A 15664-nucleotide genomic window follows, 5' to 3' on the forward strand; every position below is an offset into this window, starting at 1 on the left:
ACTTCTTTTTTTAGGGTTTTAGAGAGCTCAAAAATCAACTGAGGTTTGTAGAAACCCTATGGGAAGAACATAGGGCCTAACTTGTGAGTTCATCTCTCTCTTAGCTGAGCTTCTCCCTACTTTCTTCTAATACAACAAACTCCGCTTAGGGTTTATGTCCCATCTTTCCTCTTATTTTCTTTTGATAGAACTTACCCTAATAATAGGAGAGAGTGTTGTGATAGAAAATAGGAGAGAGGGTGGTGTGAAAGCAAATAAGAGGAGACATGGTGGCTTGAGAGAGAAAAGGGGGAGAGAATTTTGTCTTGTGAGAGAGAGAAGGAATCTTAGAGCATGAGAGAGAAATCTAGATCTTCTAAGGGAGGGGGCTTGTTTATATAGAAATAACATAGATTTTCTATCTTGAATAGGATTCCCTTAAGTATGCCGTACCTAATTTCCAGCTAGACCTTTTAAGATAATTTAAGAAATATGTGGGGTGTGATATTTAATCGGAGCCATCCATCCCACAATCAATCATCATGATTTTGGGTGAAAAGATAGGAATCTTATCCCTTTAGATTTTGACTCTAGTCCAACTCCTATTTAAAATTAAAAAATAATCAAACTTATCATAATATAGGTCTCCCATAATTTATATTAAAAGAAACATATGATAAGGAAATCAAATCTTATTTGAAAATATTTCCTATTTTTAACTAATTTAAATATTAAACAACAACAAGAAAGTGGGGTGTGTCTGCCAGTTCCTAAATAAGTGGCGTGCCCCTAATTGTTAAAAAGGTGACATGCCAGTTAAGTTTAAAAAAGTTTGAACAAATCTTTTAAGAAAGTGGGGCGTGCCTCCTTTCTCCCAAAAAAATGGCGTGCTCACTTTCTCCCCAAAAAGTGGAGTGCCCACTTTTTTCCACAAGAAATTGCGTGCCCACTTTTTGTTTAAGAAATATTAGGGTGTCGTCCTTTTTGGGGGGCACATAGTCCCCACTCTAAAAAAGAGCACACACATGTGGGGCTAGATCCTTCATCCCACAAGTGTGATTTTACGTCCTGCAAATTTTAGAAATACCTTTTTGATGAAAATTACAGCAGAAATACTATTTTAAAATTCTGAAAAATATTTAAAAAATCATAACATTTCTAATACAAAAATAAAATATAATAAGAGTGGATTGGCACCAACAGGTCAAAATTAGCGGACAATAAGGGCATTCCACTTGCCCCAGAAACCATGATCCACTCCTGTTTTCTTCTCCAACCCAACAACGACCTAGGACCCTCACAGTCTCAAAGCAAGGGCTCATGATTGGCTTGTCATAGTTGGATAATAAACAATGAGACCATAATCTTGGAATGTGGATTTTTGTTCTTCTTTTAAGAGCAAGTCTACCACTTGTAACCACAGTGCAAAGCGGGTTTTCTCTACACACATGTACATGTGACCCTTTATAGGGCTGCTTCCTAGTAATGCAGTTGTCATGTGTCTTTTTCATACGAAAGTTTGTTGAGGTTTTGGCCGTTGCTCTCACAGGGCTACAACCACCCACAAGAGACCTCACAGTTCTCTTGGCCTACAACCATCATCCTTAGGCATCTCTCCGATCTCAACAAGGGATGATCCACTGCAAAACCTTCTCAGTAGTGTCACTTGCCCACGGGTAAGGGTTTTTGGACATGACCAAGGCCATAAACCACTAAACCCTTGGTCAGTCAATACACAATCCTATTGAAATGTATATTCCACTATAAAATATCATATTTCTTTGTTTCTCTTTTTCCTTATTAATGAAATGGGGCGGAGGCTTAAATCCCCATTGGTCCCCCCCCCCTCCCCCCAACCAAAAAATAAAAGAACAAAAAAAAACATGCGCTTGCATTGTGTGTATGGCGAGCAAAGTGCGCTATTAACGGGTGCGGGCATGTGCAATGCAATATCTATGTTGCGTGGGCTCCAAATGCGCAAACAGGGCTTCATGCTTGGCGCTCTGTACATGGTGCACTTGCACCATGCAAGGTACGTGGTGCACATGCACAATGCACTATGGAAGGTATGTGGTGCAAATGAGGAATGTACCATGGAAGGCGATGTATGCGTGTATGTGGTAATATGGGGTAGCAGCTGCGTTATGCAAACTGGTATATGGTGGTGTAATGCTTGATGTGCCGGTGCGTTGCAATGGGTGAAGTGTGCAATGCATGCCCAAGTAGTGCATGTGCATGAAATGCAGATGCGTCAAGTGCACGTGTGCAGTACATGAAAGCAATTTAGTAGACATACTAGTATGATCTCATGCTGATAAAGTAATTGCATTTGCGTGAACTCTTTTTTTCCACACACACACACACACACACACGCACATATATATATATATATATATATATATTAGCTATTGCTTGACATTTTTCAAAATATTTTTTTTTAGAAAAACAAGTTGTGCTTCCCTTGTTTCTACGGGTTTTACTCTTTTATCTTCCATGTCGGGGGAAGGGGGGGGGGGGGTTGCAATTAACATGTGAAATTTGCTTGTACTTGATGGTTTTAAAATTCAAACTACTATCAATCTTTTATGCAAATGCCGTATCTGATCTCATTTAAAATAATTTTATTGGATAAGTGAGCTGCACTATACTTGTTGAAATATGAAAACAAGTCAGCACCCTTTAACTGGCTTTTTGAGTCTAATTTGTGTCTTATGCTGGTATTCTTACAGCTTCAAGATGAAGCTTTGGTATCTGATGTTGAAAGGCTTCGCACAACTCAAACTAATGTGAAATTGGTCTGTGTAATCTATGAATTTCTTCAGTAACTCCTCATTTTATGTGACATTTACCGAATGAATTTGTTTTAGTGACAGCTTGAGCGGCATTTTCAAGTCGACACTCTTCCTTGGATTCAGAGAATGAGGCAGAAAGAGCAAGGGCTACAAAGGCGTCTCTTGAGGGTTTGAGATCTGTCCTGCTTCTTCTTTTGTGTTTTGATCTTTATTGTTAAAGCTCAATATTTGTTGTTTGAGTTTCTAGTGATGTGGGTTATACTTAATCCTTTCCTTGTTGTTTACCATGCTGCTATTTTGTTATAACATGTGGTTGCTCCTTTTTTTTTTTTTTAGCTGAGGTGGTTTTTATCCTTCTTTCTACACTTAATCTAGGCTATTTGATTTTAGAAATAAGTTTATGGGATCTTGTGCACATCAGGTATTGAGTCACTCATGTAATGGTCATCTCTCTTATGGTTTGGGGTACTTCTGATGTTACTGCCACTACCATATATTTATTTATTCTAAATTCATTAAAAATTTAGTTTTTGTCTGAAAAATTTGTTGTATCTGATCAAGTCTTGGGATCTTTTCAGATCTCATCAGTAGATAATTTTATTTTTTTTGGGATAATTAAATCGAACATATGATTTCTTGTGTTCTCTTACCCATAGATGTGGGATATTTCTTCTCTCCTATTTATAATCTATCGGATTATCAGACACCCTCTTCTCATTGCAATTTACGTCTCATCCATAAATTTTCTCTTTTCATGTCTCATCTTATTCTAGATTCTCTCTCTCACTCCCTCCCTCCTTTAATCGCCATACTCGTATTACTCTCTGTGTGTGTGTGTGTCTCGTAAGCATTCCCCCCTTGGTCCCATCCTCCTACCCTCTTCCCACTTGTCCACACACTATTTTCTCTGTCCTTTTTAAAATCCCATATACTATCTCATTTGTGTGCTCTTTCTTCAACTGTAGTTTTATATCCTCTCCTCTCTTGTTTTTTTGAGGGAAGGTTGACTGTATTGTTTTACTTTATAACTAGCTTACAGAAAAGCACTTTACCCTACACAGCAGCTCACAAACTGAGTGCTCAAAAGATCAAGGGCAACAAAAATAAAAAGAGAATGGAGGAAGAGAGAGAAAAGGTTATTTAGGAAATCCACATCCCAGGTGCTCCAAAAAATACAACAAAAACTCCATTCTATACAAAACCCGCTTACCCACTAGAGGAGCTCTTGTAACCACTAGATGGCATTTGTGAGAACATAGCCTACAATAGAGAATAAGATGGAAAAGGTTGGAGAGAGTGTCAACGGTATTGCTTCAAGTTGGTGAGGGTAAAGCCACTGAGTCGCTGTTTGTCACCAATCCACCCCGAGCACCTTTCTTAGCCAGCTGGTTTGCGCAATACTTGGACGTTCTCGGAATATCGTAGAAGGTCATCGGGAAGTTCCTGCAAATAATAAAGATGCGCTTGAAAATATAAGGTGGCGGAGCCTCCCTTGCAGCACAAGCAATTAGATTCCTAGTGCCCTCCCCTTCCACTACCAGAAGCCTTGAATCTGTGAGGAGGGGGCCAACTCGCTTAAGGTCCTCAAGAATAGTTGTAGATTTGGCTATAGTGGAGTTTTTGAAACCTATGAACCCTGAGAAGGAAATAATTTTTCTTTTTGTTGCTGGCTACACTGTCCCCAAACACTGAGTGGCCTGAGTTACCTAAAGAGCACCCACCCACATTTAGCCTAAGGGTACCTTGGGGTGGAGGGGTCCAAAAGGGCCTAATGGATGAGGCCATAGGGCTAGACGATATATGTTCTCCTGATTCTTCCTAAAGTCCTCGGGACTTAGAATTTAAAGGAGTAGAAGGGTCTTAGTTGTGGGTGGTTACCCACGCTGTAGGCATGGGAGACCCGTGCTGCTGAGGGCCTCCCATGCTATAAGTGTGGTCCACCCATGGTGGGGTTATGGCTCATGCTGTAGGTGTGAATGTCTGGGCTCAGCGCCCTCGTCTATGTTCTGCAAGGTTGGGCGCAGGTCCAACAGATTCGGCCCGGCGCAAGCTTCAGAATGGCTGTGGCCTCAAGTGTCTCCCGTTCTGGATGTGGATGTGGCTGCGGCAGTGAAAACACCGGTCGGGTTACTATTCATTTTCTGCCTGTTTCCATTTTGCCACTTTGTTGATTCCTTATTCTATGGAAAACATGTTGTCTTTGGGATGTTTGAGGGCCTATAGGGTCTGTCATGCATGCTCCTTGCAGACTCTGGTCATGGATTTCCCTAGGGCTTCTGGCATTAGGTCAAGGACCCTGTCATCCTCTTCAAAGTGCCCTGATACAAAAGGAGATGTTACTGACTCTCCATCGGCTCTTCTTTTGTCTGGCCATTTTGGCCCGCCCCGTAATCCTTGTGCAGCTACTCCATGTTTTAAATGTGAATGGACTTTACTCTATCTAGGTATCCACGCTCTAGACTCAACGTGGGTGGGAGCACTGTGATTGGTCACCCGTGCTCCAGGCTTCAGGGTGGGTGGATGTTCCTGATTGGGCACCCACATATATCTCAACATGGGTGGATGTCTCTGAATTGGGCACCCACGCTTCAACGTTAGTGTGGGTGAGTGACTTTAAACTGAGGATCCACTTCCTATCTTGGCATGGGTGGGGGCTTCTGGTTTGTGCACCCATGGTTGTGGGCTTGAGCGTGGGCGGGTGGCTTCAAACTGGGCACCCATGCTTATGCATTCAGTGCGAGGCCCTGGGCACCCACAATGTGGGCTTGAGTGTGGGTGGGGAGCATCATACTGGAGCACCCACACCTGTGCCTTCAACATGGGTGGGGATTTTGGCATGGGCACCCTTGCTGTGGGCTTGAGAAAGGGTGGGGGCGTCACTTATGCCTTCAGCTTGGGTGGGGCTTCTGGCTTATGCACCCACACCTGGCTTGAGAATGGGTGGGCCCCCTCTTAGGACTGCCATGCTGAGTTCAGCATGGGTCAACTTCTTCAGGGGGAGACGACCACACTGTAGCTTCAACATGGGTGGGGTCGCTTTTCATCTTCTTACTTTAATCTATGGAGGATTCTTCTGATCTGTATGAATTCATGGCTGACAAGGGTCCCTCCAATGGTACTAAGTAATATGCTTCTGATCAACTCCCTCCTAGCTGGGAGGATTGGTTAGTAAATTGATCCAGAATCGCCCTTTCATGGCTCCATTTCCCCAAAGTGTGTGCAAACAAAGATTTTAAAGGACTATGACTCCATCAAAGCAAAGCATTACCGGATAACAACACTCTTTGGAGAACAAATTCGTCCATACTTTATATAATGGAAAATATGGATTTTTTACAATGCGGGGGTTCGTGAGGAACTGCGAAGACTTTCAAACTCAATTACAATTTACTCCAAGTCAATATTCGAACTCAGAAACCTTGATTGAGGTCTTGACAGGCTTACAAACTCAAAGAAAGAAAATGTATAAAAACGGAAGAAAAATATCAACATCTGGGCATAAACCTGTATTGAGAGATGTTGTCTTCACTTCTCTGTATTCCTCAAAGCATGGTCTCCTTCAAGCGAGGTTTTCAGTGTTCTTTCTATCTATTCAGTCACCGTCTCTCTCTAGAAAATGTGTAAAAAAAATATGGGTTATCTCTCACAGGATCCCAGATCGATTCCCCCTTTAGTGTGTGGGAGGGAGTGTTTTATAGAGTGTTGAGTGATTTGTTCTAGAAGATAAGCCTCAATATGATTAATGCTTATTCAAAAACCAGATGGTTGGAGCCTCTGTTTCACGTATTGCTTCCAAGTGACAGGCCTCAATCATCTTCAAATTCAAATGCTCCATTAATGCATTCAAAGGGACCTGCTTCGACTAAATTTGAAGCTCTATATGAATTTGAGACTCGAACCAACACATTTTGACCTAATGCTGATGCGGGAGATTTTAGGGAATTTGTTAACCCAGTGCCTCCACTTTGTCCAGACATGTCTTGATCTAACTGGTGCTGCTCTCAAATGGAAAGTCCTTTGGCTGTGAAATTTGCTATGCTTAAAAAAGCCATGACGAATCAAATGGTTCAAGACCCACCTCATTTGGACCAATATTGAGGGAGATATGCCTCGAAGTTGCGATGATTATGGACCCAATATCTTCTTCCTCAGAAAAGAGTTTGCCATGAAACTTTGATGTGTTATAGAGCTCGTCATAGAGGACATCTCCACCAAATTTGTTGGCTAAATCCCCATAATTTAGGAAATATGAGGGTCTGTTGGTTAAAATCTGACATAGTAAATGGTCTTTGATTTTAATGGCTGGAGGTCATCTTGGCTCCTGCACGGCACCTTCACAAACGGCGCGTATAGGTCTTTACTGCCGGAGGGAGAGATATAGAGGCTGAGCGTCCTGCTATAGGACTAAAACTATGGGAAAAGGGTTATTGAACTTCAAATATGATCTTTCCAACATGCAAATGAATCTGCAATTGCCATTTAGCATTGCCTACGTTTCTCAGATCACCCAGTTCAGGTTCGTTTTCAAAAGGGAGGGAAGGAGCCTTCGGAAGTGGAGAACAAGAGGCCGGGGATGTTCCATTATTTGCATTGGGGCATTGCTTCAAGATGGAGTTTGTGTACTTTGGGAAAGCGTGTCATGGCCAATAAGAAGATTCAGAGGAGAGCATCAGTATATGAAGGGTTGGTTCTCACGGACCGCTGACATTCTAACTTGCTTTGAGGGGTGCTTCGCGGGGCCCATCTGTTGGCAGCTTCTTAGTGCTATATGTGGATCTATGACCATTGTTCGGGCACTGTCAGAGCCTTTTTTGAGTCTTGATGTGCAGGGAGTAACACGACTTGCAAAGACCGGGGGAGATAACCATTTCATTGCTTGACCTATTCTTCATTGGTGGCCTTTTTGATGTAGATACAGTGAAGATGGAGGAAAGATGAGAAAGAAATAATTAAAATAAAAATAGTAATAAAGGACTGAGAGCATATACTCGCTCTGAGGGTTTGCAAGGGAGTCCACTGCAAACATTTCTTCATAAGATACAAAAACAACCTCTTTTCTCAAAATAACCGGTTCTCAGAAATGGACCTCCTGCCCTCTAAATGCAAACGAAAACAAATAATTATAAAAAAAACCACAAAAACTCTCTCTCTCTATCTTTCATAGCTCTCTCTCTCCTTTCTCTATATTCTCACATAGTTCTCTCCTCCTCAATTAGTAAGCTCCCACCTAAATTAAACATCATCCTTATCTCCCTTCTCCCATGACCTCTTTTAACATATCCTAATCACTTCATCTTTAAAATAAAATAAACTTCCAGTTCTATCCCTCGAATATCTACAACCAGTAAAGACAAAAATAACCCTAAAACAAAGCTAAAAACCCAAATAATACCAAATCTAAAATCTAGAAAATAGTAAAAATAAATAAATTTAGAAACCATTATATCATTCTCTTGGGTTGGGAGAAGCTCGACCTTGAGCTTTGTTGAATTCATATTTTTTAGAGGCCTTCTCAAAAGTTGGTAATAAAGTGCCACCATTATATCAGGTTTGTATGAAGCAGCCGCTGATTTCTATCAAGGGCCTTTGGTGGATTGTTTACCTCATGTTCCATGGTGTCCGTAGTTTTGCTTTGGTGGATTGTTGTTCTCTCATGGTCCATGGTGTCTGTAGTTTTGCGTACCATTTAGATTGGTGTTATTTTCTCAATGCCCATCCAGTCTTGGAATTAGAACTTTTGGTTCCCTCTGGTTTACCATTCCATAGACAATTAATCTTATTTCAAATCTTTTGCCTCTACTGGGTGGCAGCCATAAATAGTTTCTATGTTTTTGAGCAGAGCTATGTAGTTTACCCAACACGTTTGATGACAATTTGAGCTTCTTTTAATCCTTTTCTCATGCTGGGTGCTACCAAAGTTCTGTGCATAACTGTATGGTCTCAGCTCTTGGATAGGGTTGTCTCCTCGTAGTTTATATATTTTACTTGAATACGAAGGATAGTTGATACATAAATGACATTGATTCCTTCTGGTCAGTTTTAAAAAGGTGTTAGCTTTTAGGATGGATAAGAAAGGTTTGATTAGTTGCTGGCTGAAAAGTTACTTCTTTCAATTTGCTTTCTGTTGGCTCTGTTAACAGTCCAGTTGTTTAGTTCTTGATACCCAGTTCCAACAATAACTAGGTTTTTAATAACTGGGTTTTTTGTCCTAAGAAATTTGTACATTGTGTTTATTCTGAAGCAGGTTATGCGAATTGTGGAGGCCTTGGAGGGTAAGGGGTTTAGGGTGCCACTAATGAAAAACGAAGCCCAGTTGGCAGAAAAATTAGCTGGATTGGTTAAACAGGTTATTAACCACCCTGTGTGTGTGTTTGCGCATGCGTGTGTGCACACATGCCCTTCCAGTCATGTGTGTGTGTGTGTGCACTCGCAAATGTGCGCCCGTGTGCCCTTCCAGTCTTGACACTTCTGTCTCATAATGGCAGTTAAAAGGAGCAGGTGCCGAATTGCCTAGAAGGGTTCATAATTTGCTTGCAGTATCTCGCATGCAAGAGAATGGCATGACTGGTGCTTCTGTTTCTGTTTATCTACCCAGTTCTGCAAAAATACAGGAGCAGAGCCAAGCCGATATGCAGGAGGTAGACAGAAATTTAGTGAGGCATTACTCTTGCTCATATTTCAACAACAGTTATCTGTAACGCAATTTGTTTCATGCATTTTGTGTACTGCCTTTTTATAGGTTTTGCAGCAGCAAACAGAAGCAATTGCAAGGCTGGGGAATGTGTTGAAAAGGGATATGAGGAATATGGAGATCATCATGTCTGAAGACACCAAAATGGAGGAAGAAGCTTCACAGAGTTAATGGAGTTGATTTGAGTGTTGTTTCTATTTTGGTTTGCCTTGCCCATTTGTGGTGGTTGAGGGGTAACACTTTCTTAACCTTTTCCCTGTCTCAACAAGAAAAGGGGGGAATGAGAACACGTTTTAGCAATATAGTTCGCTAGTAATGTGTAATTTTTCAGCCAAAATCTTTTTTTCATGCTGCTTTTCAATTTAGTCTGGTTCATCAACTTTCTACCATGAAGTTTCTGATGATGGTAGGAGTATGGGGTTGGAATTTAAAATGCTTCCTGCAGGTTTACTAGCAGAAGAGGGGAATTGGCTAGGTGTCATGGTGGCTTATAAAAACAATGGATAAAAAATAAGGATTGTATATCTTGAGACTACCTGTGTTTACTACAAGGGCATAATTATTCTTAGCCAATAGACTTTAAATTGGATAAGCTTGGGGTATGTCATGAAATTCAAAGACACTCAATTGCCCAATTTGAAATTTGACAAAAATGGAGTACAAATATTTATATTTTCAAAGTAGATTTAAACTTGCATGCTTGTGCTTGTGTTCTCGTATGATTCTCAATGCTCGCATAATTTTCTTAATGGGCCTCTTCGTATGGTTTGTCGGTAAACAACGGTAATGCTGGTGCTTAGTAGAATTAGACTTTTCAAGAACAAGTTTAAATGGTTTAACTGCTAACTACAGTCCTCCCTTAAATGGTACATATGCTAATGCTTTGACATGAAGGGAAAAACTGTTATGAAACATCCCCATTTTTCAAGGGGAAGGTTTCATTACTCGTATATATATATATATATTCCCCCTTTCCTTCCAGCTGGTCAATTTGAATCACTGACCATTTGATCTAGATCGAACGTTTGAGTACTTTACTTTTAACATTTTTTTTTTTACAAATTATTTGAATATGAAAATTTATGCTCCCTTTTTTTGTTTTATTTATTTATAGTTTTATAAATTATATAATTATGAAAATTGATATGCACCCTCATCTTAATGGGATGCACCTTAAAAATGTTCAAAAATGTTTTTGATAAAACAAAATAACCAAAATACTTTTGAAATACTTGTGCATATTTTGGTTATTTTATTTGATTGGAAATGTCTTTTTATATTTTATACAGATGTGAGTTTAATAAGTGTGAGCCCAAAAATAAAAAAATTCAAGAGGCGTGACATTATGATTGGGGCCATTTCAACTGTCCATTCAAAATGGACAATCGGATAGGAGGAAGTATGAGTTTTTTTTATGGCAGGGTAAGTATAGAAAGCTTGCCCATTTTACAAACCAAAAGAAAAAAGAACAAATATTTGATTTCTATTTCTTAAGATTTTATGAAGTTTGAAGTGGAGGAAGAAAACCTTCACTCATCATCCACAATTGACATTGGATGTGCAGAGCTGCTGGTACACAATTTGAAACCAAACAATCTCCTCAATTGCTAATGCAGTGGGCAGTGCACCAAGCCATTTCGTCTAATGTAGAGTGTAGTGCATAGATCCGAGTAACCTTTGCAATGGTAAACCATCAATTCAGAACATTTATCGAGAATACAAGGGCTAAAACCTCTTATTCTATCATGCTTCGGCCATTACCAAAAGAATGAGGGAAGTCCAGCCAGTAAAGGGGCGTGAACCCTTTCCCTTGCCTCCATTTGTCTCATCATATTGTTCCCACAAATACCCACTGCGATGGTAGTTCTGTACAACATTCCTAAGATGCACAAGGAAATAGCAGATAAATACAGAGCTCCACACATTGCACGACTCTGTAATATCACTTCTGTACCAAGTAATGCATGCATACCTGATTAATATCTCCCTAAGCTCTTTATAGACCGTGCTGGCTCTTTCCTTATGAGGTCCATCCTCTGCTTGCACACAACAAAAAAGTAAACTGCATATATATTGTGCCCTTTTTCTTGATATATACTGTCCAGAGTTTCTATCACATCAATCAATTTGTTCCCCACCCCCACACATCCCTCCTTCCTTCTCTCCCTCTAACACACACAAATGCATTACCTTGGGCATAATGTCGAAGGGCTGAAAGTGTCATGTAGTTCATATTCATCCAAATCTGGCCTCTCCAGTAAGGTGGGTCATGCTCGGTATTGCGCTTCATGTACAATGAGCTAATACCATAAAACATAATCAATCATTTCACTGAAGAAAGGATGCAAATATGAAGCACCCGAGAAACGTATATGAAGTAGGAACAAGCTTCACATGGAGGAGGAGAGAGGAGTAAAACTGTTTAAATACAAGGGAAAAGGCCATTCATAACATTTACATTATTTTGATAAAAATACCTGGTTTTTGCAAGAGATCGAAGTCCATATTTGGTCCATAGGATGCTTTGATTGGCGATAATATCAAGTTGTTTTCCAAGGATCCAAGAGTCCTGAATGGCAAACCCAATAACAAGCAAAAGATTGTATTATGAACCTTTTACCCAAAAGACCAAACAAAAGTTAATATGATCAATTAGATCATCAAGCACACTAATCAACTGGCTTATATAAAACTGTAGGACCTAGAAATGAGTTGATGACTCACAGATGGAATAATCTTCATCATAAATGGGAAGAGACTGACATAACCAATATGGGGTACCAAACCCAACTTTGGTGCTTCTGTAACGACCCGAACAAGTTCTCGCTGTGCATGATTGCCCATCACTTCTAGCCATCTCAATTTTACCTGAAAAATCACATAAGTGTAATTCTAGTCTAATGCAAACACAACACATTGCACAAACTATATTTGTCAAATAGATTTTCAGTTTCCCAAATTCCATTTTGCTCCAAAGTGGTTTAAAGTGAAGTTATCTTGTAAGCAGAAAATATCTGGGTTTGATGTCTCCATTAAGTTTTATCCTTCATATAAGCATGGGAATTGATACTGCAACCTTAAGCCCATTAGTTATTGTGTTTAGTAATAGAACATGTCACTAGTAATGGGTAGTGCAATGCCAATTGGAAAATCCCTCTTGCTAGTTATACCATCCATGTTTTTGGTGGCATAATAAAAAAACATTGGATGAGTTATTGAAATTTGTGTGGCTGAATTAGCATCTTTAATTATTCATCAAATATAGGGCTTCATCACTTTCATAATCTTTGCTGTGGACTCCACTCTCTCACAGGCCTTCATAGCGAGTGACTAGTCTCTAACGTTTGAGTGACAGTACATTAAATTGGGTTTCACATAAGAAACCAGTATCATGGTACTTGATTATGCATAGTTTCAATGAAGCATACCTTCTCAGTGTGGTTCCCATAATCACAGTAAACTCCAGTAACACCATCAGAATGCATCTGTCATTATGTAGCGCACATGTCTGAATGAACCACATTATGAAGCATCATTTTGGATATAGAAGGAATGCACAAAACATATCGTACTAGTAACAATATCTAAAATAAAATGGCAAAACACAGGGAGCACATGTTGGCCATGAACTAAATTGGATCTTCCAAAACTTCTGCAATTTTTTAAATGTAATCAGCAGAGCACATGCAAGACAGCAAAATGAAAAGAAGTACAAAAGCAAGGTCTTCAAAATTTGGGATGGGGTCTCGTTCGCTAGTGATGGAGCGGGGGAAGATGTACTCATGGAGGGGGAAGATAGTGAAGTGAAATGCTCATGAAGGATAAGTGGCTTCTGTTGAAGTTGATGAAGAACAAAGGAACCCAAGAACTTTTCCAGCACAAGGTTAAAGAAGCTTTCTTGTATTCATTATATGGAAAGCTAAATTTTTTTTACACTTTTTTTTAGAGAGAGAGAGAGAGAGAGAGAGAGAGGGGAGGGGGAGGGAGGGAGGGAGGGAGGGAGGGAGGGACAAAGGCAGCCCCGGGAGGGAGAGACAAAGGCTTGTCAATTGGGAAATCATACCTAGTCTCCTATATTTTCACATGCTTGTGTTTCTTCTAATCTAATGGTTAACATTAAAAACTAAAAGAAACAATGTGTGTAAAAAATGAACCAGATGATCATTTCTCCATAGAGTAAGTCAATCGTTTTCAAAAATATCTTAGCAATCCCTAGAGTGTTGGGGACCATATCATCCAACTAACGGAACATGCTTAACTATCAACAATATAGGTTTAAAATTACTCTTAGAAATCCAAAACCCAACCATAAGCATTTGAACTCCTCCTTGAATTGTTTGATCCAAGAGACCCCACAAAATGATAGACAACTGTCCATATTGATTGTAAGCACTATTCCAGAAAATCTTAGGCTATATTAATCAGAAGATAAAGAGAACCTCCACTCTATTGGAGCAAGAGAGAGGCACATATTCCTTGGAGATTAAGGACTATTTTTTGTCAGATTTGGGATATTCTGTCATGCTCCGTGGCCACTATTCAACATTGTTACAGGAAGGCGAATGTAGATGCCGACTCCCATGTCAAAGGAGGAGTTCATGCTTATTCTTTTTTGGTCACTTCTTTTCAGTGATCTTATGTTTTTTTTGTACATCTTGTTTTCTTTTTCACCTTGGATTAATGGATGTTTTACGTTACCGCTCAAAAAAAAAAAGAGAACCTCCACTCCGATTTTAAGTCTCACTAAAGTTTATGTTCATGTAGAAAAAAAGACCATTCAGTTCAAGGTCTTATTTAAAGGAATATTCCTTGAATCACATTCTAACTCCGGCATGGCCAGTCCTAGGCCGGTCATGCTAGTCCCAAGCCAATCATGCCGGCCTCAAACCCAAATATAGGAGGAGAGTTGTGTTACGTTGGCAGACAACCTAAAACTTTTGCCATATCCATTTCATGATTCTTGATCCAAAATGGCAGAACAGGATTCACGTAGTTGACCCCAAATAGTTGGGATAAGGCTCAGATGACGATGATGATGATGATATTTCTTGAATCACATTTCAAGGATCCTACAACCCCTCCAATCCATTCCTTCCAATGCCGGCATATGGTATCATCCAGGGAGGTGCCTAATGATCTAGACCAACTCGGACTTGTTAAAATTTGTCTTGTCAAAGTCCTGGAGATTTTCCGCAGGACATATATCCCGCACAAGGAAGGAACACTCTATATGAAAACTAATGTAATTCAAACTCCATGTCTAATCCTTTTCGATTTCATGATAAGTTAAAGGAGCCTCCATCAGCTTTGCATACTCTATTCTAATACTAAAACGGGTCAGCTGTTTGTGTAACATAACTGGCTTACAACCTTTTCCTCTTAATAATTTCACAAAGTGGTGCCCTTCTTGAGATCGTATAAATGAGATGCTGCAGGAACAAAGGATTTGTGGGACCTCAAGTCGTAGCTCAACCAGATAATTACTAGTTAAAAAATTACTGGAAAGTGCTTGACAATGATATAATAGTGCACTAGCTCAAGTTCACTGAAATAACAAAGGATAATGCTGTGCATCAAAATCTAGCTACAAAGAAAGTTTTATTTGTCGATACAATAAATGGATGGAAGACATATGTCTTAGAATCATAAACATTGTAAACATATTAAAAAGATCCCAAAACAATGGAAATAAAGTAGTAAACTGTCCCACGGAGAAAGTACTATCATAGTAACACAGATAAAGTGTCAATATGGAAAGATAAAAAAACAAATAAAAACATTGAATAGAAATATAATAGTAATACCTCATTGAGATAATCAAAATTGGAAAGCTCTTCAGCCATTAAACTGTATCCCTGCATCAATTTAAGTAAAAAGCAATCAACACAATGACTTGACTAAACAACAGAAGACCAAGTTTGTACTGAGGATAGTTACTTTTTCCAGTCTATTTGTTGATCCAAGAAGGTTAGAAATGGAATGCATGCACTTTGCAGCAAGAAGCATCCAACATCTTAGATCCAGATGCCTCTCTTCCTCACTAGGGTGAGATGCACGAGGATAATCATCCAAACCAGAGGACAGGGCCTAAACAAACATGTAGCAAAAACCCAAATAAGCTCACAAAAAGAGCAAAGGAAAAAGATATCAGATCACACAACACACCATATATTGCAAGTTATAAATTTGGGACATACAACAG

The 15664-nt window shown here is 39.6% G+C and overlaps 2 protein-coding genes across 21 annotated transcripts in view; one reads left to right on the plus strand and one right to left on the minus strand.

Moving 5' to 3' along the window:
* The window catches only part of LOC18438177 (nuclear pore complex protein), a 30299-nt gene extending 20157 nt beyond the window's left edge, over nucleotides 1-10142 (plus strand). For 2 of the 5 annotated variants that reach the window (XM_006848366.4, XM_088869549.1), the window contains exons 5-9: nucleotides 2709-2774; nucleotides 2853-2939; nucleotides 9016-9117; nucleotides 9257-9409; nucleotides 9511-10142. In XM_006848366.4, coding sequence (XP_006848429.1) covers nucleotides 2709-2774; nucleotides 2853-2939; nucleotides 9016-9117; nucleotides 9257-9409; nucleotides 9511-9633 — 531 coding nt within the window. In that variant the 3' untranslated portion in view covers nucleotides 9634-10142. Of the gene's footprint in view, nucleotides 1-2708; nucleotides 2775-2846; nucleotides 2940-9015; nucleotides 9118-9256; nucleotides 9410-9510 lie in introns of all 5 variants that reach the window. The other 3 variants (XM_088869550.1, XM_020669853.2, XR_016057573.1) reach the window with 2 other exon arrangements.
* Nucleotides 10143-10921: 779 nt separating this feature from the next.
* The window catches only part of LOC18438178 (mannosyl-oligosaccharide glucosidase GCS1), an 82336-nt gene continuing 77593 nt past the window's right edge, over nucleotides 10922-15664 (minus strand). For 11 of the 16 annotated variants that reach the window (XR_016057549.1, XR_016057538.1, XR_016057545.1 and 8 more), the window contains 8 exons: nucleotides 15400-15549; nucleotides 15267-15317; nucleotides 12891-12947; nucleotides 12187-12330; nucleotides 11940-12031; nucleotides 11653-11762; nucleotides 11435-11498; nucleotides 10922-11341 (listed from right to left, as the gene is read on the minus strand). Coding sequence is in view for 2 of the 16 variants with exons in the window: in XM_088869544.1 (XP_088725670.1) it covers nucleotides 11206-11341; nucleotides 11435-11498; nucleotides 11653-11762; nucleotides 11940-12031; nucleotides 12187-12330; nucleotides 12891-12947; nucleotides 15267-15317; nucleotides 15400-15549 (804 nt within the window). In the remaining 14 variants the exon portion in view is untranslated. Of the gene's footprint in view, nucleotides 11342-11434; nucleotides 11499-11652; nucleotides 11763-11939; nucleotides 12032-12186; nucleotides 12331-12890; nucleotides 12971-15266; nucleotides 15318-15399; nucleotides 15550-15664 lie in introns of all 16 variants that reach the window. The other 5 variants (XR_016057550.1, XR_016057537.1, XR_016057539.1 and 2 more) reach the window with 1 other exon arrangement.

This window comes from Amborella trichopoda, chromosome 6 (genome assembly GCF_054954075.1).
Source record: "Amborella trichopoda isolate Santa Cruz 75 chromosome 6, AtrichopodaSantaCruz75HAP2 v2.0, whole genome shotgun sequence".
In the NCBI taxonomy this organism is placed as follows: domain Eukaryota; kingdom Viridiplantae; phylum Streptophyta; class Magnoliopsida; order Amborellales; family Amborellaceae; genus Amborella; species Amborella trichopoda.